At 39.5% G+C, this 23,372-nt stretch overlaps 1 protein-coding gene across 1 annotated transcript; it reads left to right on the forward strand.

The window, feature by feature from the left end:
* Positions 1-530: 530 nt before the first annotated feature.
* LOC131219970 (protein PHLOEM PROTEIN 2-LIKE A9-like) lies at positions 531-23,140 on the forward strand. The gene is made up of 5 exons (XM_058214950.1): positions 531-553; positions 1,163-1,325; positions 2,377-2,472; positions 21,126-21,202; positions 22,538-23,140. Exons 1-5 carry the CDS (start codon positions 531-533, stop codon positions 22,911-22,913), a joined length of 735 nt encoding a protein of 244 aa, XP_058070933.1. The 3' UTR covers positions 22,914-23,140.
* The last annotated feature ends 232 nt before the right edge of the window (positions 23,141-23,372 follow it).

A 23,372-nucleotide genomic window follows, 5' to 3' on the forward strand; every position in this document is an offset into this window, starting at 1 on the left:
ATATGTTGGTTGTATCGCATAATGTATCGTTGTTGTTGGAAACATGGGGAAACATTGGGAAATTGGTCATATCTTTCAATGAAACTTCAACGATTGTTTAAAAAGACATCAATGCACACTTATAAATCAAAACATTATAAAAAATAGGTGTGCATAGTAAGTTTTCTTTGTATGAAGTCTTAATCATGTGTTGTCTAACTGAATTGATGCAAGTATATTCAAAGTCTATTCATATAATTTATAAATGTAAGACGACGTGTGGAAACACAAGCAATACATTCAAAAGTAAAAAAAAAAAAATCACTAGATTAGGTTATATGTTTGATTTTATGTTTAGACACAATGATTGCAACTGATTTGTGTGAAATTGGGAAATTTTGTTTTTTTTTTTTTTTCAATTTTTCGCAACTGGGCTCATGTCCTCCAAATCTCGAAAGCGAAGCTTCCAATCCATGATAGACATTGATTTAACATGATTTACAAAAGAAAAAAAAAAGGATCAAAAATAAAAAATGCTTATTGGATCGAACATGCGGGATATATCCCACTACTTGTATGTATTGTATCGCACAGGTGGGATACAAGATATAACGGCTGATATCGTCGATATTTAAAACACTGGTCGTAACTACGAAGACGGATTGGCTATTCTCCCTACCACCAGCCAATGGCTGGTGGTCGATGCTATGTGGGCCCCACCATGATGTATGTGTTTCATCCATGACGTCCATCTATTTTTCTATATCATTTCATGATATTACAAAAAAAAAAATGAAGTATATTCCAATCTCAAGTGAACCACGTTACATGAAAGTGTTAAATGAACATTGACCATTAAAAACTTTTCGGTGGTCATACAAGTATTGGATAAAGCTGATATTTGTTTTTTTCTCTTCATTTGGGTCTTTATGAACTAATCAACATATTGGATGCCAAATAAACGGTACAATGGGCTTTAGGAGAATTTAAATGATGATATCCAATCTCTCTCGTTTTTAGAATAAAGCGCTAAAATAATTTTTAAAAATGAATGAATGGGATGGATGAAATACATACATCATGGGCCCATAGAGTACGGACCACGAGCCATGGGCTGGGTGTCCCGGGTGTCACGGAGTACAGCTAATGATGTGTCATGTCTGTCAGCATCATACTGACTCAGTACAGTGCAGCTTTTTGACCTTGGCATCCCTTCAATTATTGCTTCTTCAAGGCCAAATGCATTATCAGGTTTTGAGATTTATCTACCACAACCACCGCAGCATCCGAAGAAAAGGCACTTCTTAGTTCAGCTTCTGAGCCTGGACTTCTCTCGGCCACCTTGGGTAAGTGATATTACTAGCTTATTACAACCTTTCATCATCTCACTCTTTTTTTTTTTTTTTTTGCATGCTGCCCTTAGTTCTTACCATGCTGAGGCTTTCTCAGCCCGTCCATCAGTTTTTTTTTCAGATCATTTTAGAACCTGAGACTAAAAATCAGGTGGATCACTCAAGGCGGCCATGGAAGAAGGAAACCTGTAGAAAGAGTTTCCTACAGTTGAAACTTTTCTGGGCTCCATCTTGATGTTTATATTCCATCCAAACTGTTTATAAGTTCATTCCCACTAGAATGAAGTGAAATCACAAAATAGTTGGCCTGATACGAAACTTCTGTGGCCATGCGGATGTTTAAATGGTAGTTGCTGAGTTTCCTCTGTTCCTTCTCAGGCAGCCCAATTGAGTTTTGGATCCACCTGATTTTTGATCTCATGTCCTAAAATAATACGGAAAAACAGATGGATTGAGTAGATTTTCCAGAAACATCATGGTGGCCCCCACCTAGCATCCCAGTGATGGAACTTTCTAAGAAGCAATTCCCAGGAAATCTCCGTCTGATCAGGGCTAAGGCATGGCCTTATTAGACTATATAAAAAACTTGAAAAGGAGAGATTCAAGGCTCAAGTGGCCAGAGATAATTAGACAATTGTTGAAACCTTTTTAGGCCACGGTGATGTTTATTTGCCATCCAACCTGTTCATAAGGTCACATAGACCTGGATGAATAGAAAGAATAGAAAACACAAATATCATCTTAATCAAAAGCTTTTGTGGCCTTACAATAAGTTTTCAACGGTAGACCTTCAATCTCCACTGTTTCCACGCTGTAGCCCATTTGAGCCTTGAATCTGCCTAATTTTTTTGGCTCATGGGTTAAAATAATCCGTTAAAAATGGATAGACGGCATGGATGAAACACATACATCTGTCGGTCCCCATCCACCTCTGTTTCTCCTAAGGTGAGTAGATTTTGCAGTTTTATCTTTTATTCCCTGGGACCTGATTCTCATCCATATTGATGCACTGCAGCCGTTCCTTCGTTGCATGTCCCTCTCCTAGAGAAAAGGCGAAGCGCATTCCACTCGTGAACGTGAATCTTCATATTTCTCCATGGGTTCTCACTACAAAGGAAACCCCGATTACCTGCCCCCAAAGGTAACCATCCAACCGTTTATCTTGCCCTTGATGAACCACCACTGTCGATATCCATGGCAGCACACCTGCTAAGATGACACGCATGAAGAAGATCTGACCCGTTCATCACGTTGGGCCACATTGGACATGCCTATACCGAGACTAAGGGGTCGTTTGGCACCTTGGATTGGAGGGGATTGGAGAGGATTAGAGGGGGTTTCAAACCCCCATGGTTGTTTGGCAGCATAAAGCAACTGGGGATTGCCAATCCAGGGGGTTTCCAATCCCCTCTTTGAGGGGGTTTGTAATCCAAGGTGAGAGCTTAGATTACACCTAAAATCATTTGAATAGTTGCAGGTATAAATGTATGTCACTGTACACTATCATTCTACTGAGCACATGGCCCACTAACGATGATCAGCACCGTCCAAACATTGTTCATGTAGATCAGCACCGTCCAAATATTGTCTAGCACCGTCCAAACATTGTCCATATCAATCAATGATTAAAAATTGTTGGTTAGTCACTCAGACATGATCTTGTGCTTGCGGTCCATCTGAGACTTGGAATTTCATCACTTTTAGGCAAAACATATATTTTAGCGGGCTTATCACAACCATAGTGTCAAAAATTATATATCTCACTAATTGGGGATATTAAAGTTGATTTAGTAATTAAATTCAAACCCCCGTGAATATACCATGTATAGGTATTTTTGAATTAAAGTTGATTCACACTCAAGGGTACCAAACACACCGAGAGGATTGCCAATCCTGGGGGTTGCGAATCCAGGGGGTTCCAGATCCACGCTCCCAAACAGGCCCAAGCTTGTCCACTCATGCCTCAGGCCGCACGAGTATGCTGACTATGGGTCGTTGATCGTGTTTTGTCAAGCTGTCAGATTTTGCCACGCATGCGCCGCCCACCTGATGAATGGACCTGCCAGATTTTTGTCTTGGACCGTGTTGGATGTGGTCCCCACACGGCGAATGGCACAGATATCGTACAAATGCACCATGTTAGCACGTAGCAGCCCCCTACAGTGTGCCCTTCATGGCAGCTCGTGCTCATCCATCCCTCGGCTCATGGGTCCACATGCAGAGGTGGTCAGATGATCGGCACCATCTATCTTCTATGCATCGGTCTACTAAACATGATGACAGGATTGCCTATTTAATTCTGGCGGCACACAATCGCACCCCGAAGATGGATGGCTACGATCATCTGCCTATATCTGCATGCTGACCCAATGGAGCGCGACTTCGCTGCGACGTGAGCGGATTAGGTGAGACGCCGGCTCACCCAGGATTAGAGGTGTACACGAACCGAGCTATCTCGGCTCCACTCGAAAAAGCTTGATTTGACTCGGTTCGAAGTTGAGTTCGAGCCAAGTCGAGCTGATTTTTTGAGCTCGAAAATGAGTACGAGCTCGACTCAAATCAAACCCAGCTCGAATCCAACTTGGATCAAACCAGTTTGGTGACTCGGTTACTTTGATATTGATGTTGCTCATAAGTGTTTGATGAATTTACTCAAAGAAGTATGGCTGGTGGCAAGGAAGGTATGTATATGAGAGCAACACCCTTTTTTTTTCTTGATTTTTATGTTGCTGAGAAGGTGTTTGATAAAATACCTGTAAAACCATTGCTGTTGTCTCAAGTACAGTGAGATTTTGAAGGTGCAGTCCAGGTGTTTGTGAAAATGCTGCAATGGTGAACTCAGCTCAAGCTGGCCTGAGCTGTTAACTGAACTGAGCTGAGCTGGCCAGTCAGGCTTGAGGACCAAGCCAAGCCAAGTTCAAGCTGAGGTCATCTAGTGGCCGAGCCGAGTTGAGCTGAGGCCAACTCGACTTGGTTCGACTCAATGTACACCCCTACCGAGGATCAGTGCAGCCCTTACCATAGTGTTACCGTGGGGCCCACCTTGATGTATGTAGAATGCATCCACGCCGTCCATACATTTTTCCATATCATTTTAGGGCATTATTCCAAAAATAAGCAGGTTTCCAATCATTAGATGGACCATACCATGAGAACAGTAGTGATTAACTATTAATGGCCCACGAAAGTTTTGGATCAAGCTCATATTTGTTTTTTCCCTTCATCCAGGCTTATGTGACCAATCAATAGATTGGATGGTAAATAAACAGTATAGCAACATTAAGGTGCGTCCTACGGAGTTTTAACGGTGGGATGTTGATCACCACAGTTTCTTATGGTATGGTCTCATTGATGCGCTAAAGGATCTAGAAAAATGGATGAACAGTGTGGATACATGATACATTCATCAAGGTGGGCCCCACAGTAACCCCGCAATAAGGGCCGCACGGTCTAGGGTGAGGCCTGTGTCTCACCTACTCCGCTCTCGGCTGACTGTGAATCGTTGACCGTAGGACTCACCTCAGATCCATTCATTGTATATCTATGCGGTGCATCTATTTTTCCAACTTATTTAAGGATAGGGTCCCGAAAATGAAGTAGATACAAATTGGATGGACCACATTACAGGAAACAGTAGTCATTAAAAACTTTCTAGCTGCCGCCAAAATGCTCATTGACCATCCAACCTGTTGATAATGTCCAAAAATAACCAAGATGATAGGAAAAAAAAAAAAAAAAACAAATATCAGCATGATACAACTTTTGTAGCCTAATGATCAATAATCATTGTTTCCTGTGGTGTGGTCCACCTGAAATTTTTATTTGCTTCATATTTCTACTTTATTTTTGAGACTGGCTTAAAATAAGTTGGAAAAACATATGAACCTAGATATACAATGCATTCATTGAGGTGGGCTCCTAAGTTGGGTCTCACCCACATTGCCAGTTCTAGGGTTGTAGCCAAGTCATGCTCAGGTATAGCTCTGGTCAATGGGGTGATGCATATTGGATGAGAGTTAATCTGTCATGTCTCGAAAATCAGTACTCGAGTATGAAGACTCTGATCATGAGTTCTCGGGTGTGAACCTATAAAAAATGAATGTCGGGGAGTTCCCACGTGCCCGAACAGTCTGGTTAACATTCATCTATGATCAATAATAAGATTAACATTAAATTGGTGGCATCAAAAGTTAAGCAGAGTTAACCAAGCCCAGAAATAGGTGGCTAATATTCAAAATGTATAATTCTTAAAGTGGTGTCCGCCCAAAAGGGGACTATACAAGCCATAATAAACATTTTACAAAACAACTAACGAAATTCACCAAGCTAGGGACTCCAAATATACAGATCCCCAAAATGTACAAAAAGGAGAAAGGTGAGGCACTCTACCCAAGCTTGCCCATACATTAACTGGAAGTACGGGACACCATCAACATGGTCAACTATATCTCTTCTAATGTGTTAGTCTCCGTGGTACCTGTGTAAATAGTATATCCTGGTTGTGTTTTAAAACATTATCCCAAGTGTGACTGAGTAAGCTAACTCGGTGGTTTCATTTTCTAAATTACACATGTTATCGATGCAATTAAGTATAGGCAATGATAGCATTACTAAACAAACAATTCCTAAGTTAATTAGTTAAATGCATAGATAACATGATAATATGCACAATGGTTGGCCCATAGCACAACCCAACAATGTTTAACATGATTAATGCCCGAGAACACAACAGTCATAAACTTTCCATATCAACGCTATTGCTATCGATGACGTTAACATATAGGTAATGGTTAGCCCACAACATAACCCAACAATGTAATGATATGTATGATTAGCCAAGTAATTGTTTTCGATTCAAACAATAGGTTAGCAAATCTAAAATACCCCCATTTTATCAATAATCGCTAAATGGATTCATGTAACTCATGGTGGCACGTAGCGAACCTTCACCAGTGTCCCCTTATCCAACTTTGGGTTTATCACCCAATAATACATACAACTCAATTGTGTTAATATTAAGGCTTGTTGTCTAAGGACAGTCACTACTAGGGTGAAGGTCGTCACCCAAACCCTAAATATGGAGATGGCACACAAATTAAACCATTAACAACATAATAGGATCTTGACAATCATCAGTGTTTGATGGTCACTATGAGAAGGCTTGTCATCCAATGTTTTACAAACACGGCGGCTTGCCACGTAATATTTTACCTATGTAATAGTCATGTCACCCCAGCATAGGCCAATAGTTAGGATACAGTGTCTCATACGACTATGCCCGGTTCATGAGACTTTATGGGATCGTAATGCACTAATGGTTATGAATGAACTTAATTTAATGGTAATAATGGTATCATAAATTTCTTTAAATGTTATACAATCATTAAACATAAGATTGTTTGGGTCATGCATTGGACTGATCTGATTGACAACCGGAGACCCTCGACTGGTATTGGGTGCGAAGCATCCCTTGTAGCTCCAACTACTACCAGTCGTTTGTGTTCACACTCGATCAACCGTACAAGTTCGGGATAGCTAACCCAAAGTGGGTCATTCACTTAACATTTTACATGACTCGATCCACACAACTACAAATCATATTATTAAATACATAAATAAATTGCACTACCACTTAATACAACAATAGAGTACATCAATCGAACATATATACGAATCAGTACAATTCAATGTATATCGATACAATCTAACGTATATCAATATCACTTATTAATTTACACATAAGAGTTCTAACAGTATGAGTTTCATCTTGTTGAAGCATTTCATGGTAAACGTTCAACCCCCAACTGCTTTTTGCAGTGTGGTCCACTTGATCTTTAGATCTGTCTTATTTTTCGGCTCAAGCCTTAAGACGAGCCCGCCAAATGGATGGACGGTTTGGATATATAACACATACCTCATGATAAGACCCATAAAACTTGCTGACGTCAATAACAGCTGGTGCATGGTACACTTACCAATCCGCTTCTTATGTCAGGTCAATAGAGGCATCAGGACTCGGGAGTCTCGAATCACTTGATGGTTCTATCACGTCAATACACCTGAGAGGAGACGGATTGACTACCCCCCTGGCTGGTCTGTGGACCCTACCATGATGTATTTATTTCATCCATGCCGTCCATCTATTTTTCTAGATCATTTTATGGTATTAAAAAAAGAGGTATATCCCAATCTCAAGTGAACAACATTACAGGAGACTGTGTTAAATGAACGTTGTGCGACTCGGATCGGATCCTGAATCGGATCGGTCCAGATTGGCCACTGATCTGAATTTGACACGATGTACGGTCAGATCTGAGTGGGCCTCCTTGATCCGACCCGGCAGGATTGGATCGAATCGGGTCAGATTCTTCCTAGCTCTACTAGCGACTTACTAACAAGCGGCATAGAGCTAGTTTGATTAATTATGACATTTCTATAATGAATTGGGTTGCGAGATATTTCTTGCACAACAACTAGGGTTTGGATTGGCTAAGTTCACGACGTGTACTTTTCACAATTAGCAAAAATGATGATTCGGCTCTAATCACTATAATCAAGAGTCCTAATTCAAATAAACTGGAAATTTCTTAAAATAATAAAATAACTAAAAATAGAAAATTTTAATTAATCACATAAGATGATTCCTGATATAATTAAAAGAAATTTCTAAGGAGACACCGACTACTAAAACTCTAAGATGAAAAGGATACATTTGGTCTATCGACCACATGCAGTTACAGAAATTTTCAGTTTCAACAAGTCTATTACTTGTAACATTTTTTTTAAAAAAATTTTAGTCACTGATTTATTTTTATAATTTTTTTAATAATTCATTATCAAGTGTACTTTAGCCCTACCAAATTTCAATCCATTTCAACATCTATGAAAATTTCAAAAATTTTAGATGTGTCAGCTGTCTGAAACTAATGATTTTTTGTACAGTTTCCAAAACGTCTTAAAATCAACCTCATTTTAATTTAAATTATTATTATTATTATTTTAATAAAAATAGACTCATCAAGCTTCAATATGGCTTTTAAATCACATAAATTGGAGTTGTATTGATAGAGATACGTATTTTTGAAATTAGAGCACTTAAGTTGTCTACTGCTGTCCACAACTGACCATTGTTGTCCAGCAGTCTGGGGTCGACCGGGTCCTGATAGGGTGGACTAGGTCCCTTTTTCCAATGGCCTGTGGTCAACCGGGTCCCCTTGTCTAGTTATACGAGGTCAACCGAGTCAAGTTAGGGTTGATCGGATCCCGCTGTCCAAAACTTGGACAACTCATTTGGCACTTGGGGTCGATCGGACATTATGAGGGTTGACCCCGACTCTCTTTCTTCCAAAACCCTTCACGTTTACTTTATTTGAATTTCCAACTTAGAATTTTCTCTCTTTTACTCTGATCAACCCACCTAGGTGCTCCTAGCATAGACCTGGATGAATCGAAGTTTCTATGGACTCGATTACGTCAACTAAGGCAGTCTTAACGCGCACATTGCTATGCTCAAAGTTGAGCAAACCCAAGGGTTCGGTCCTAAGCTTCTCCAAAATTCACAACTTTTACCCGATCGGTTTGGGTAGTTTTGGTGGACCCAAAATCACTTTTGGTCCCACACACCTGCGAATACATATACAAACATGCACTCAAATTGAGAAATCAAATGTAATGTACAATGACATCTAATTCGCAAGTTGTCAAAAATCCAAGGTGTTACATAATTACATATGCAACTGATAGTCCGAACACCTACAGGCATGATACCATAACTTGTGGCACGGCACCACGGTTTCTCTCACATGCCACTTGTATAGGACGTCAGCCTCACCTACACCAAAAGGTCTGCTAATCAGGTCAGCCACACCGTTGGAATAAGTGGACAATCGATGTCTTACTCTACATATAGGTGTGGCCCACCTAATGAGCTGATCATTCTGATTTTCGAGAACGTTGGTCGTCATGGCCAACTTCCTTTTTATGGTACTCGGTTCCTATAGCTGGATAGGCAATTCTGTACCACAAATTATGATACAGTTGTCGGTTATAACTGTCAATGGCTGGGCTGGGTTTGGGCTGGAGTAAACCAAACTTAAAATTCAAATCCATTTCACAATTGGGTGTGGATCAGGTGGGTGGGACCCCTGGCTGTGGGGCTCACAGTGATGTACGGTGCCTTAAATTCACACCCTCCTGTAAGATCTCTATAATATGGGCTTATTGATCAACGAACTGAATTGTCCTAAAGGTTGGATAATATGATGGGGTAAACTAGTGACCCACTGCGCTGTGATTTCGAATTAACATGCGTAAGGGGTTGAAATGCTATAGCTGCAGTAGGCAGGTAGCTGTTTGAATACTACTAGGATTCTAATGTGTGGAGCCGGGAAAAGAGTTGTGATGGGTTTCAAACTCTCTTCACCCCACTACCTATATAATAAGGTTGGGTCCTCGATACTACACCAATGTAGAAAAAACTAATCCCATCTACTAATTCTTCTTCGAATCCAGATATAAGATACTTCATATGCCCATATTGTGAGCACTTTTTATTTTTTATTTTTATTTTATTTTATTTTTTTTTGTGTTTTTTTAAATTGAGAATTTCAGATATATTGGGATTTTCGAAACCCTAAATCTATTAATTAGGGATTCCGCATCCAGATCCCCTAATCCAGATGTCGATTAGGGATTTCGAATCCCAAATCCAGAATTAGGGATTTCAGATCTATAACCCCAAATCTAGATCCATCCATTAGGGATTTCGAATCCTAAATTCCATATTAGGGATTTTAGAATTGAATCCCAAATCAGAGAAATTAGAGATTTCTATCCCAAGATTAGGGATTTGAAATCCATAAATCGAGATTTGGAATTCCAAAACCCAAATTCTGGATTGGGGAATTCATATTTCTAAACCCCATGACCATATTAGCTATTAGGGATTTTCAAATCCCTGAATATGAGATCAGCCACTAACCTTAGTATCTCTGCCGCTGCTTGTGCTGGCATTGATGGAGTGGCACAATTGTCGGTAGTCGTTAACTCGTCTACTCTTGGCCTTCCCTCTCTTCCATCCTCGTTTCGCTGGTTCTTCTCCACTATTTCCGGTGGGTTGGCGGTTCTAACAACCCCATCGCTGGCACCGGCACCCTATCTGGCCGATCATGAGGATCGTGTGCCACCGGAATCTATGGAGTGGTTGCTATGGACAGGACTTAGATCATCTCCTCCATTCCAGCACTCCATCGCTGGTCTTGAGGGAAGACCTAGATCGGCATCTGCATCTGAAACCCGGGGCCTTCTTCCTTTTTGCAGTCGGGACCTATCCTACCTCTTTTCGTTTAAACAAGGATAAAGACCCGATTACGGGTATGGTTTGGGTATGGGTCCACTTTTAATTACCCGGGTCCGTGGATCCGATTCGGGTATTCGGATCTATTTGCATGATATGGGTCTGCATGATCCACTTTTACATCCGTCTGATCATGGGCCTGTTGATTCTGACTCTGGAACCACTACGCCGTATAAATCATAATTTTAAATGTCTCTTTAGTGGGCTTTGTTCAGAAGTCTTCATAGGGCCAATTCTTGTCATGGCCGTATATTTACTTCTATTCAAGTATGTTCATATATTGTCTCATCCACAGGATGTAGAATGTAGATCATGGACCAAAGTCTTGAGGACTTAAGTAAATGGATCTAACCATTCATCTAGATCGTTCGGTGCTGAACATACATCGTGTAAATGATAAGAACTGAACCACACAGCTCATTAATAATGTCTAGATCATTATAAGTCTTGATTCAGCTGAATTATGGCCCATCACTCATCCTTTAGTAGTTGATATTGGCCATTGAAACATGGAGAGCGAAACATATCCGTCTGTTTCTCTCTATGGTCCCTCTATTTTCTAATGATCAATACCGACCACCTTATGAACCACATCAAACTAATTTAGATATAATCCATTAAGGGCAGGATTATAATCGCGATCCTAAGTCCCTATTTGTAGAATTAGATTCGATTGTGTTAGCCACCATAGTGACCTTAATCGGTGAAAATTTTTACAAGTACAAACTTGTGTTTTTTGGGGATTTAGAGGATTGCATACAGTTGCGTTCAGGATCCATGCAGATGATGGTGAAAACACAAATTATCACCATTTGACAGGGACATGAACGGGTGGAGTTTTTACCCACAAGTATTAAGATCTCAGATTTACATAATTGGCATCGCTTAGCTTCATGTTCATGAGGATCGCTAGTATATTGTCATTACTTCCCACAGGAAGAATGATAATGATGTAACAGATCCTCACCAGGATGTGATGGTTGAGCCCATCTTCATCCTAGATAATTCGGTTGATGCCCTCCTCAGCAACTGAATTAGTTAACTTCGCATAATAATTGTTTCTATTTATGAAATAATGCACTAATGGGAGTAAATATTTCCTTTTTTTTATTTCAATCTTAATTCCAACTCATACGCATCACGTTCCTGCCTTAACTGGATCTAATTATGCTCATTAGAAGGAATCCATTGAAGTTTTCCTGGGTTGCCTTCAATTAGACCTTGCCCTAATGAAACCAGAACCTCCTAAATCATCGGATGATGCCCCTGAATAAGAGATTAATCGTTACGAGGCATGGTTTAGATCGAATGAAACATGCCTAAAAATCATAAAATATTCGATTTATAAATCATCAAAGTTTTTTAAACCAAAATGAGAAACCGATTCAAGAAATCAAATAAAAATGAAGTAAGTTTTCTTTTAAATAAATTAACCCGCTTATCCTATGACGGAAAAGGAAATATCCATGTAATGCCCTGGAAATTGGGGGTCGTGCATACACTCGACTCCCAAGTTCTGGGGTGTTACTTATAACCGATTTTTTTATTAGTTTACGTTTAATCGGGTTTAATTGTACGACCTGGAATTTTCTGGAATATGAAGCACAACCACACAAGTCTACTGAAATGAAAGAGATCTAGTATATATACAGGTTCAAAAATATAAATGGGTCGCACAAGGCGTTACTCAACAAAAATCACAAAAAAAAAGAATGATATGTCCAAAAAGAATAGAGTTGAGCCCACTGCTCAGCGATCCGAGTCCTGCCTATCAAGCCAATGGAGAGCCACCCATTAGCTGGAAGTAAGATAACTCATCCTCCTTGTCAAGGCTCGCGCCGTTAGGCTCTTTGTACTCTGCGTCACTTGCATCTACGGGAGAGTCTGATTGGTGTTTTAAAACAACGTCCCAGAGTGGGAGTGAATGATCAACTTAGTGGGTGCTATTAGTCTTAAGTTGTAACAAGCATTAGTTATAATTTAAATTTAATGAAAAGTAATAATTCATAAACACCTAACTAATCTTATTAATGCACATGCATGACGGATGATATGATGCATGCCCTCGCTATAACACTCCCTCGAGTGATTCCATCTAATGATCGCGTGTGACCAACACTCCCTCAGAGCGACCTCGACTACCGAGTCGCCACCCTAACTAGTGCGATGCAATGTGATCGTGTTAGCCGAGTTCTTAGTTAAGTACATTTATCCAGTAGGTTGGAAAATCTGATACACCCCACATATCAATGCCTCAACTAGTTGCGATGTCAAGGCCCTTCAACACGCGAGGCCAGGGCATCGCGATCCTTGATCACGTCGGGTTCCCCCATCCTTGACTTCAAGCACATGGGGAGTGCTCAGAACTGGGATCGCTCGTGGTCACTACGGGGAGGTTCATTACTCCAGCGTAGGCCGACAGCTCGAACACAGTGTCTCATTCCACCATGCCGGGCCCACGAGACGGTGGATCAGCTTCAGGTGGTTATCGATAGGCTACAGCGGTTGTAGGGTGTGCTAGGTTCCATACATGTATGATCAAACAGGGTTAACAAAACAAGGTTGGTCAGCCAATAGACTAGAACGCATGAGTTCAGGCAAGTACGTGGCAGAACGATATCGGGTACGAGCGACCCATGTAGTCTAACTACTCTTGCTCACACGCACTCGCCCAAATCCATGGGTTTAGCTTCAAGACAGTCCTACCAACGGGGTCGCCTTCGCTCTCCTCGTATTCCTGACCAACCCAAGGGTGTGGGTGGTGATTCATAATATGCCAACAACAGAATTATCAACTAGCATAAACAACATCATGTTCTTATACTGCTCAACATACAATTAAGAATTTCCTAGTAAGAGAGGCTAACAATATCATGAATAAAGGTGCAGGTGTGTTGTGTGGGTTGGTGAGGAAGTTAAGCACTTCCTACATCTCATAGAGCCAATTTACACAAGGATTAATAAGGCATATATGCTATAGGGCAACATCATGTGAAGAAAACCAAACAAGACATAAACATGAGATCATCAATTCGTACCAAATCATGTGAGAGGCAAGAACAACATCATATGAGAAAATCAACATGACATACAATTCCATACAATTCCAAACAACCCAACAATTCCTAGGTTTTCCCCTAGATTCTCTAAATGCACCATCCAAACAACAAAATCATCAGACTCATACTACAATTGGTGCTAGGCCACCTAAGGTTAATAGTCCGCACCTTAATAGGAGATTTTCATTCTTTGAGATCTTAGGGTTTGGGGATTTGGGTAAACCGTCAATTCCTAAATCAAAATCAAGAAAGACAACATTAATGCCTAGAAATCTACACTAGGTTGCTCTATTGAAGAGAGAATATACCATTATTACCTCTGCTTCTTGGCATGGGTGGGTTTGGTGAACGTTTTGTAATAGTCACCAGTTTAGTTGAGGAAATATCAACCCAACAAGCAACAAGATTTCCCTCACCCACACAAACACTCTCTCCCTTCTTCACTCTCCCTTCCTCTCTTCTTCCTTTCTTCTTTCTCCCTTTTCTCTCTTTTCTCTTTCTCTCTTTCTTTTCTCTAGGGCAAAATCGTATGTGGAGAAGGGGTGCCCAAATGAAGCCCTTTTATAATGCCAGATTTGGTGTAAATGGCCCCAAGGGCTAGGTTTTTACTATACTAGACCTATGAGAGGGTCTTTCTAAGCTCTAGGGCCCACTATGGGGTGTACAAGTCGATATACACCGTAGGATAGTTAGCCCTAATGATGATCTACGTATGGATATGATCGGCCCGCCATTTGGATGTGCCAATCAACGGATATGATTGGAAGTCTGTTTAACGGTCACCGATGGTCGATCGGGGCCTCGGCTATACGGATATGAGTAGGAAAATATCCTTACTCCATGTGTGAAGTTTGGTTGCAAACCGACGGTCCAAAACTCTCAACTTTGCATAAGAGTGGACGACCCAATTCACTTAAGTTTCAGCTTCTTCCTTTAGGGTATTTGCACTTCTCATGCACTCGTTCTTTGGCTCAAGTTGAGCGGTTCTAGACCGTTCCCCAGTCCGATTCCTGCGATGGACGTCAAGCCCAGTAAGACGGATATAATTTTGGAACTAGTGGCCTACTAACGAGTGATCTAGAGCTTGTTCGGGAAATCGAGCCATTTCTGGAATGAATTAGGTATTGAAATTTCTCGTGAGCAATGATTAGGGTTTGGATTAACTATGTTCATAGTGTGGCCTATTTATAGCTAGTGAAAGTGGAGATTTAGTCATGATTACTCTAAACCGTCGGTTTTAGGCTAAAAGAGTAACGGAGTTGATTTGGTCTATTAGCCAAGATCCGGGCCTTATCTGATTCGGCTTCGATTAGATCTTTAATTTGGTCATAATTGTCTTGATTGGTTAGCGATGGGTTGGTTAGATTTGGGTCCTATGTGAGTAAATCATGGGGCTACACTTGATGTTCAAATGATCGGGCGGATTCGTTGGCTTCATACGGTTGATTAAATGGACTTGTGCGGATCTTTACTGGTACCACCCCTGTATAAACTAACATTAAGTGCTAATGGTCATTAAGTGATATTATAAGTTAATTAATAAAAAATTTTAAGGATTTGTTTAGTATATGCAGGTAGAATGTTATAATCTATGAATGTCTTATAAAGCAAATCGAAGTTGTTTCTAAGATCTGCTCTCTAGGCCTTGTACTTACTGATGATTATCTGATTCACTTGATCATGAATAACCTACCTCTTCAATATAGTACGTTCCTTGTAAACTATACCACTCAAAGGGACATGTGGACATTGGACGAACTGATTTCTCAATGCGTTTAAGATGAGGATAGGATTAGGAGTCAGGCATAGTACAAAATATAAATATAGTGACCTAAGGACAAGGGCATGGGCATGGGCAAAAGGGGAAAAGAAAAAGGAACCAAGGTTCTAATAATAGATTCTTAGGAAACAATGAGAATCAATCTGAAAATGGATCGAACTGCAAATGGGCTAAAAGCAGTAAATGCTTCTTTTGCAAAAAGGCGGGCCATTAAAAGAAAGACTGCGAAAAGTATAAGAAATGGCTCATAAAGAAAGGTAATCATTCTGTTTTTGTCTGTTTTGAATGTAATCTGACCGATGTGTCAGTGAATTCCTGGTGGATAGATTCGAGAACTACTATTCACACATGTACTTCTATGCATGAATTATTACAGGCTAGGCCACCAATTGATGCAGAGTGTTTAATATATGTAGGCAATGGTGTCAAGGTCAACGTAGAGGCAATTGGAGTCTATAGGCTTAAGTTAGAGTTTGGTTATTTTTTGGATTTAGTAGATACATTTTGTGTGTCTTCTATAAGGCGTAATTTAGTTTTTATTTCTGGTTTGGATAAATTAGGATATTCATTTCAATTTGAGAATAAGGGATTTAGCATTTACTTCAATTCGATTAAAGTTGATATCGACTCTATGGTAAATAACCTATACCAGTTAGACTTGATTGCCTCACACGTCTATTATGTTAATGACTTGTATAGAAATAAAGCAGGATTCAAACGAAGACTAGATTATAAGAATTTCTCCATGTTGTGACACAGACGTTGTGTCATATACCTCGTTAGAGATTAGACAGACTTGTACAAGAAAGAATTGTTCATTCTCTTGACTTACCAGATTATAAAGTGTGCATTGATTACATAAAGGGAAAACAGACCAGAATTAGAAAGAAAGGTGCAATAAGGAAGGTAGGACTCTTAGAGGTGATACATACGGACATTTGTGGACCATTCCCTATAACTTCCTAGAGTGGATACATATTTTATTACATTTATAGATGACTACTCTCGTTTCGGGTACCTCTACCTTATCAGTGAGAAATCGAATGCCTTGGATGCTTTTAAAATCTATAAGGCCGAAGTTGAAAATCAACTCGATAAAGGGATTAACGCTGTCAGATTTGACCGTTGTGGTGAATATTATGATAAATATGATGAATCAGAACGCAATCCAAGGCCATTCGCTAGATACTTACAAGATTGTGGCATTGTCGCCCAGTGCACTATGCCGGTACTCCAAAACAGAATAGTGTGGCTGAAAGGCGTAATCGCACCCTTATAGATATGGTGCAAAGTATGTTTAGCAATTCGACAATGCCAAAATCTCTATAGGGTGATGCGATCAAAACTGCAGTTCATATTCTTAACAGGGTCCCTAGTAAGGCAGTAAGCAAAACCCCTTTTGAGTTGTGAAATGAGAGAAAACCAAGTATCCGATATCTACATGTTTGGGGTTGTCCAGCTAAGGCCAAAATTTATAACCCGCATGAAAAGAAGCTCGATTATAGAACTATAAGCTGTTTCTTTATTAGTTATCCAGAAAGGTCAAAGGGCTATCGATTCTACTGTCCTTCCGACTTTATCGGGATTGTTGAGACTGAAATTGCCAGATTCATTGAGGACACTGAAAAAATTAGGAGCACGGACATTAGAAACTTTGTATTTGAGGAGCAAAGGATCGTGACTCTAGTCGTATTCACTCAAGATCACGTGGATATAAATGCTGCAGTCGACCCTGCAGTCACTGCATAATACCATGTTGTACCTCATGTGCAACCCACTGATGAGAAAAATCAAAATCATAATCACACCTAACAAGCTGAACATTGAGAAGATCTGAAAGACTGAGAAGGCCTGTAAATCGAGACGATTACATCATATACTTACAGGAGCACGATTTTGACATAGGGGTGGAAAATGATCCTAAATCATTTACACAAGTCAAACAAAGTGTTGATCCTTCTCGTTGGTTTGATGCCATGAAAGATGAGTTGAAATCCATGAGAGACGATAAAGTATGAGATATTGTTGAGTTACCCTCTGGAATAAGGCCGATTGATTGTAAATGGATATTTAAAACCAAGTGAAACTCTAAGGGTAATGTCGAAAGATATAAAACTAGACTTGTTGCCAAGTATTTTAATTAGCATGAGGGCATTGACTTTAAGAAGACTTTCTCACCAGTATCTAAGAAAGACTTATTTAGAATTATAATGGCTCTTGTAGCTCATATGGACTTAGAGTTACATCAAATGGATGTAAAGACAACATTTTTCAATGAGGATCTGAATGAGAATGTATACATATTACAACCCGAAAGTTTTGTAGCCTATAACTTAGAACATTTGATTTATAAACTAAAGAAATCCATCTATGGGTTGAAACGGGCATCACGTCAGTGGTATATAAAGTTTTATGAAGTAATTTCCTCATATGGTTTTGTAGAAAATACCGCAGATGAATGTATTTACATTAAAATCAATAGGAGTAAGTTCATTATAATGATTTTGTATGTTGATGACATTTTGTTGGCTAGCAATGACATTAGGATGTTGAGCGATACCAAAAAATTCTTATCTCAAAGATTTGAAATGAAGGATCTTGGTGATGCATCTTATGTTATTGGCATTGAGATTCACCGAGACAGATCATGTGGACTGCTCAGCCTGTCACAGAGGGCTTATATTACTAGAGTACTTGAAAGGTATGATATGCAAAATTATGCTTCTGGACAGTCGTCTATTATAAAGGGCGACAAATTTGGCCTATTCTAGTATCCAAAGAATGATTTAAAAAAGAATCGAATGAAAGAATTTCCGTACACATTAGTAGTAGTGAGCATCATGTATGCTCAAGTTTTTATGAGACTAGATATTGCATTTTTTGTTGAAATGTTTGGTAGATGCATATCTAATCTAAGAATGCAACATTGGATAGCTGTAAAGAAAGTGTTGCGATATCTACAGAGAACGAAGAACTTCAAACTCACATACAGAAGATCTTATCACTTGGAGTTGATTGAATATTCAGACACAGATTTTGCAGCCTACGTTGACACTAAGAAATCCACCTTAGGATACATCTTCATGATGGTTGAAGGATCTGTCTTGAAAAAGCGTAAAACAGTCTACTACAGCCTCATCCACCATGGAAGCTAAATTCATTGACTGTCACGAGGCATCTAATCAGGTATTATAGTTGAAACGTTTCTTCTCTTGTTTGTGGGTACTAGAGCACATCTCGAAATCGCTGAGAATATTTTATGATAATTCAACCATGATTTTCTTTTATAGTAACAACAAACATTCATTAAGGTTGAGACTTATCGACATCAAGTACCTTGTTGTAAAAGGAAAGAGTTCAGAATCGTCAAGTGTCTGTGGAGTTCATCGGCACTAAACAGATGATTACAGATCTAATCACTAAAGGACTCCCTATCAAGCCATTTCAGGAGCATGTTACGTCCATGAGAATCATTAATCCCATAGATATTTTCAGTTAGCGGGAGTTGAGAGTGTTTAGATTTTTATAGACATTCAAGAGATCTTATTTGATAAAGTTTGATGATTTTGATATAAAGTTATTTCTACTTCTCTATAAGTATGTGCAAATTTTGAATAAGTAGAACTAAAGTCATGTCTCGTTGGAGACATTTGAAAGCTTCAGGACCTCGTAAGGATAGACACACATTGTTATACTACATGTGTAATCCTTAGACAACATTTCCTAGTCCTTGATCTATGTTGTTAAGATTGATAGTATTTGTGACCGCGCTTAGTCTCACTTCGTTTAGATTAAATGTTTTGATGACTACCGTGATTCGATGCTGACAGTCTTGATGGACCAGATTGAATAGCATTACTCGTATTATCCAACAATTGCATTGGTTAACCATTTGGATGTTTTCACAAAATCAAAACAAATTTTCAAAAGAAATTTCAAAAGATCAATCATTGACATTAATTAATATGGCCTAAGTAGGAGAATGTAAGATCTCTATAAGATGGGCCTTATTGATCAATGGTCTGGATTGTCCTAAAGGTTGGATAATATGATAGGGTAAACCAGTGGACTCGACTGTGTTGTGGTTTCGGATTAGTATGCATAAGGGGTTGGAATGCTATAGTTACAGTACGCAAGTAGCTGTTTGAATATTACTAGGATTCTAATGCGTGGAGCCATGCGAAGAGAGTTGTGATGGGTTTCAAACTCTCTTCACCCCACTACCTATATAATAAGGTAGGGTCCCCAAATCCACTATAGAAAAAACTAATCCCATCTATTCTCTATATTTGGGTGTAAGGAGAGGAAGATCTTGGTATTCTATTTCTTCAAAGATGGCATCTCAAATAGGTAAGTCCTCTTTACTTTTTGGTCCCTATATTCTATGCACAACGAGATCTTTCGCATAATTCCGCAATTTAGAAAATCTAACACATCCAACATTTTGACAGCTCATTTTAAGGCATGATCCTAAAAATGAAGCTGACCCAAATCTTAGGCAAACCACACCATAGGAAACAATCATGATTGAATCTCCACCATTGTAAACTTTGGATTCCACTGGAATGTTTATTTGTCATCCAACATGTTAATAAGGTCACAAAGACTTGGATGAAGAGGCCAAATATCATCTTGATCCAAAGCTTTTGTGGCCCATATGAAGTTTTTAATACTCAATTACGACTCTGTACGACGGTCCATCTGAGATTTGGATCCGCTTCATTTTTTGGATCGTGCCCTGAAATGAGTTTTCAATGCTGATTTTTTTGACCTCAGTGTTGAAACAAGGTATCTTCACTCAGTCTGCCACTTGAGCTATGGATCAGGGTGTAGTCGTGTACAGCACAATAGGCCCCACAATCGGCAATCCCACCCACCAAAGCCACGCCCTTTACAATCAGTCTGGGTTTCAAAGGACAATTTTTAACTGAGTTAGTTCCAATTTCTCATACCCATTTTGAATCAGGTGGGGTTCAGATTTTCTCCATCACTTTGGACCACCTATAAAAACCCATCTAGTTAGGTCCCAATCCAGGTCCACCATTTTGAACCCGATCATTAAGTTACGTATGGTTCAATCTAGTTAATTTTAGTAGTAATATCTTGTATTTTAAATATATATTAATTATTTAAGCAATTGAATGAGAATTTTTATTCCATAACATCTTGTATTTGTCAAATGGACACGTTTGTGATCCAATTTATAAAAATATATCCCACAATGTAAAAATTCTACAATTAGAGGTAAGTGTGGATAGATTAGGAATTCTCATCTTCCTTCCCTCTATTTATATTAGTAAAATACTCCGAAAATTATATGATGGTCTACAAAATTAACTATATAAAAGACAATATTCTCTAATACTAACATAATTTAGCCATTCATATTGAAGTCCCTTGATATACATTGATATACCATCTTCTAATAGCTTGAGTTTTTAGAGAAAATGATTGTTTGATATGGTATTAGAGCCCTACACATACAAGCACATTGGCCTACACAGACACACGTATGCTAACAAAAATTTAGCCACGATCATATTGAAGCCACACGTGTGAAGACACTTGCTTAAGAGTTGTTTCTGTTCATGTGACCGCAGGGAGATGGCCCGTACGTGATCAAACCCATATCGCTTGATATCATATGGGGACGCAGCCATTGGCAATTACCTCAAAGGTAAGAGGACCCTTGCAGGTGGGGCCCAATGTACGTCGATCAGGGCCGTTGTTCTGTTGAGCTATGCCGATGTTGGGTTCCCCAAGAATTATTTTCTCCAAGTTTCAGATCTGTTAATGGGCCATCTGGGCTTTTTCAGCCTTAGTAGTGGCCCAACAGTGGATCTCTTCGGCCACGGGTCAAGCCTATTAAACTGCTACTGGGCCTAAATTAGTTCCCAGTTGATATATGGGCAGATGCGTTTTAAGCCCATCTTAGTCCATTCATTACTGGGTCTAAAAATGAGACGTTGAACAAAAAATTTACAACAATGGTACGTCCAGATACAACTAAGGGTTAATGATCAAACAATCTGTCATCTTTCAATCTAGGAAATTTTTGGGGCATCTAGACCTCCCGGTAATCATTGCGTGGCCCAATGGAACAGAGGTCAGGAAGACCCAACTATGGGCCCCACATTTATCATGGCCCATGAAGTAATATTAGCATGCATCTTATTCTGTCCGATTAGATCTTGAACAGCTAAATCCCTCCCATCTTAAGCATAATCATAGATTAGGCATTGCCTAAAATAGGCGGTAATGTTCTATATGTACTCATTCTATTATCAATGAAAAACACAGAAAATTTTTCCAACTTTACATGGTATCAGAGTTATCCATTGATGGCCATTGATCTAGAAGCCTCTTGTACATGGATAGATCCCACCATCGCATCCAAACCCATCTTCACTGCCCCGCGGAAACCATTCTCCGAAACTCATTCGCCATGGTGTCATTGTATCACTGATGATTTTTTTTTTTATTTTTTTTATTTTTAAAAAGAAAAAAAGAAAAGAAAACTCTTTCTGAGAAAAGCTAAGGTAATTTTTGAGCAAAGACAAATTAGTAAGGTGGTTCATGGGACATGTAGTACACTTGTGGAAGATCCCCGCCGCCGCTCTTCAAGTGTGGCCCACTATAAATATGCTCAAATCCAAATCATTAGTCTTATCCACATAAACAGTGATCGGCCATGTGAAGGTAGGCCCAAGTAGAAAAAGTAAAATTTTATCCATGGGTTGTCCAATTACCATGTGAACCACTCAAATAGAAGGTGGGCCACCTTCTCTTGAGCCTATGTGTAACTTTAGCATCTCTCAACCCTCAGTATCTAGACAATGGTGATATATCAATGCTAATAAGTGGCTTTGATATTAGATTATTGTGCAGCCTAGCCTATCAGGCTTGTTGGATAAGCACACATGTTTTTCTACATTCATTAGATTTTATTGGTGATTATCTGATATGGATTGAAATGTGATACTGGTGATTTTCTCTCATTTCATTTTTGCAGTGAAAATGACCCAGCGGAGGTTCAAGGGGTGAATTGGTTTGAAGTGAGCGGTTCAATCGAGCTCAATAAACTAAGTCCTGGGAAAAATAAGATCAGCTTCACTGTTAGCTTGAAACCGAATGCGTACGGTTGGTCCGACAGCCCTGTATACGTGATGGCCAAGATTGGGAGGAACGGCTTTAATTGGAAGGGCGCTGAGCTGAGTGGTAGGGATCCGGATGTCCAATTTCACATCCCAGATCAAGATCACACTTTTGAACTGACGGACGCAGACATAGAATCCAACGAGAGGTTGAACTTCGGCCTTTATGAAATATGGCGAGGAAGCGGGAAGAGTGGCCTAGTTATCCATGAAGTGGTCATCTCACCCCTATGAAATAATAGTGGTTGATCACCTCTCTTTCCCTCCCTCTCTCACTGCAGAATAAGGATTTGGGTTTGGTTGTTTGATATATGGATTGGAACATCGTTAGTAAGATTGTGTGGCTCACATGGTACATTCTCATTATATCACGGATGGCTAGAGAAGGATCGGTCCTTCATGATGAATGGTTTGGATGCTTTGGAAGTGGTTGTAATGGTCGATGAATTAATTTCAGCTTATAGTTTTTTTTTTTTTTTTTTTTCCGAGGTAGTTCACCACCTGTAACTTTGATGATTTGACAATAGTAGTCCTACATTATTTAGGAGAGTGATACAAAACACCTTTCGCTTATCATATAACCAACCAGCACAAAAATAAATTATAAGAAAACGGGTCCACACCGTAACCCTAAAGATAGATGCAGCTTTTAGAAAACCACCACAAAACCACGGACACTAGCTAACAGACCAA

The sequence above is a fragment of the Magnolia sinica genome, chromosome 12, assembly GCF_029962835.1.
Source record: "Magnolia sinica isolate HGM2019 chromosome 12, MsV1, whole genome shotgun sequence".
Lineage (NCBI taxonomy): Eukaryota > Viridiplantae > Streptophyta > Magnoliopsida > Magnoliales > Magnoliaceae > Magnolia > Magnolia sinica.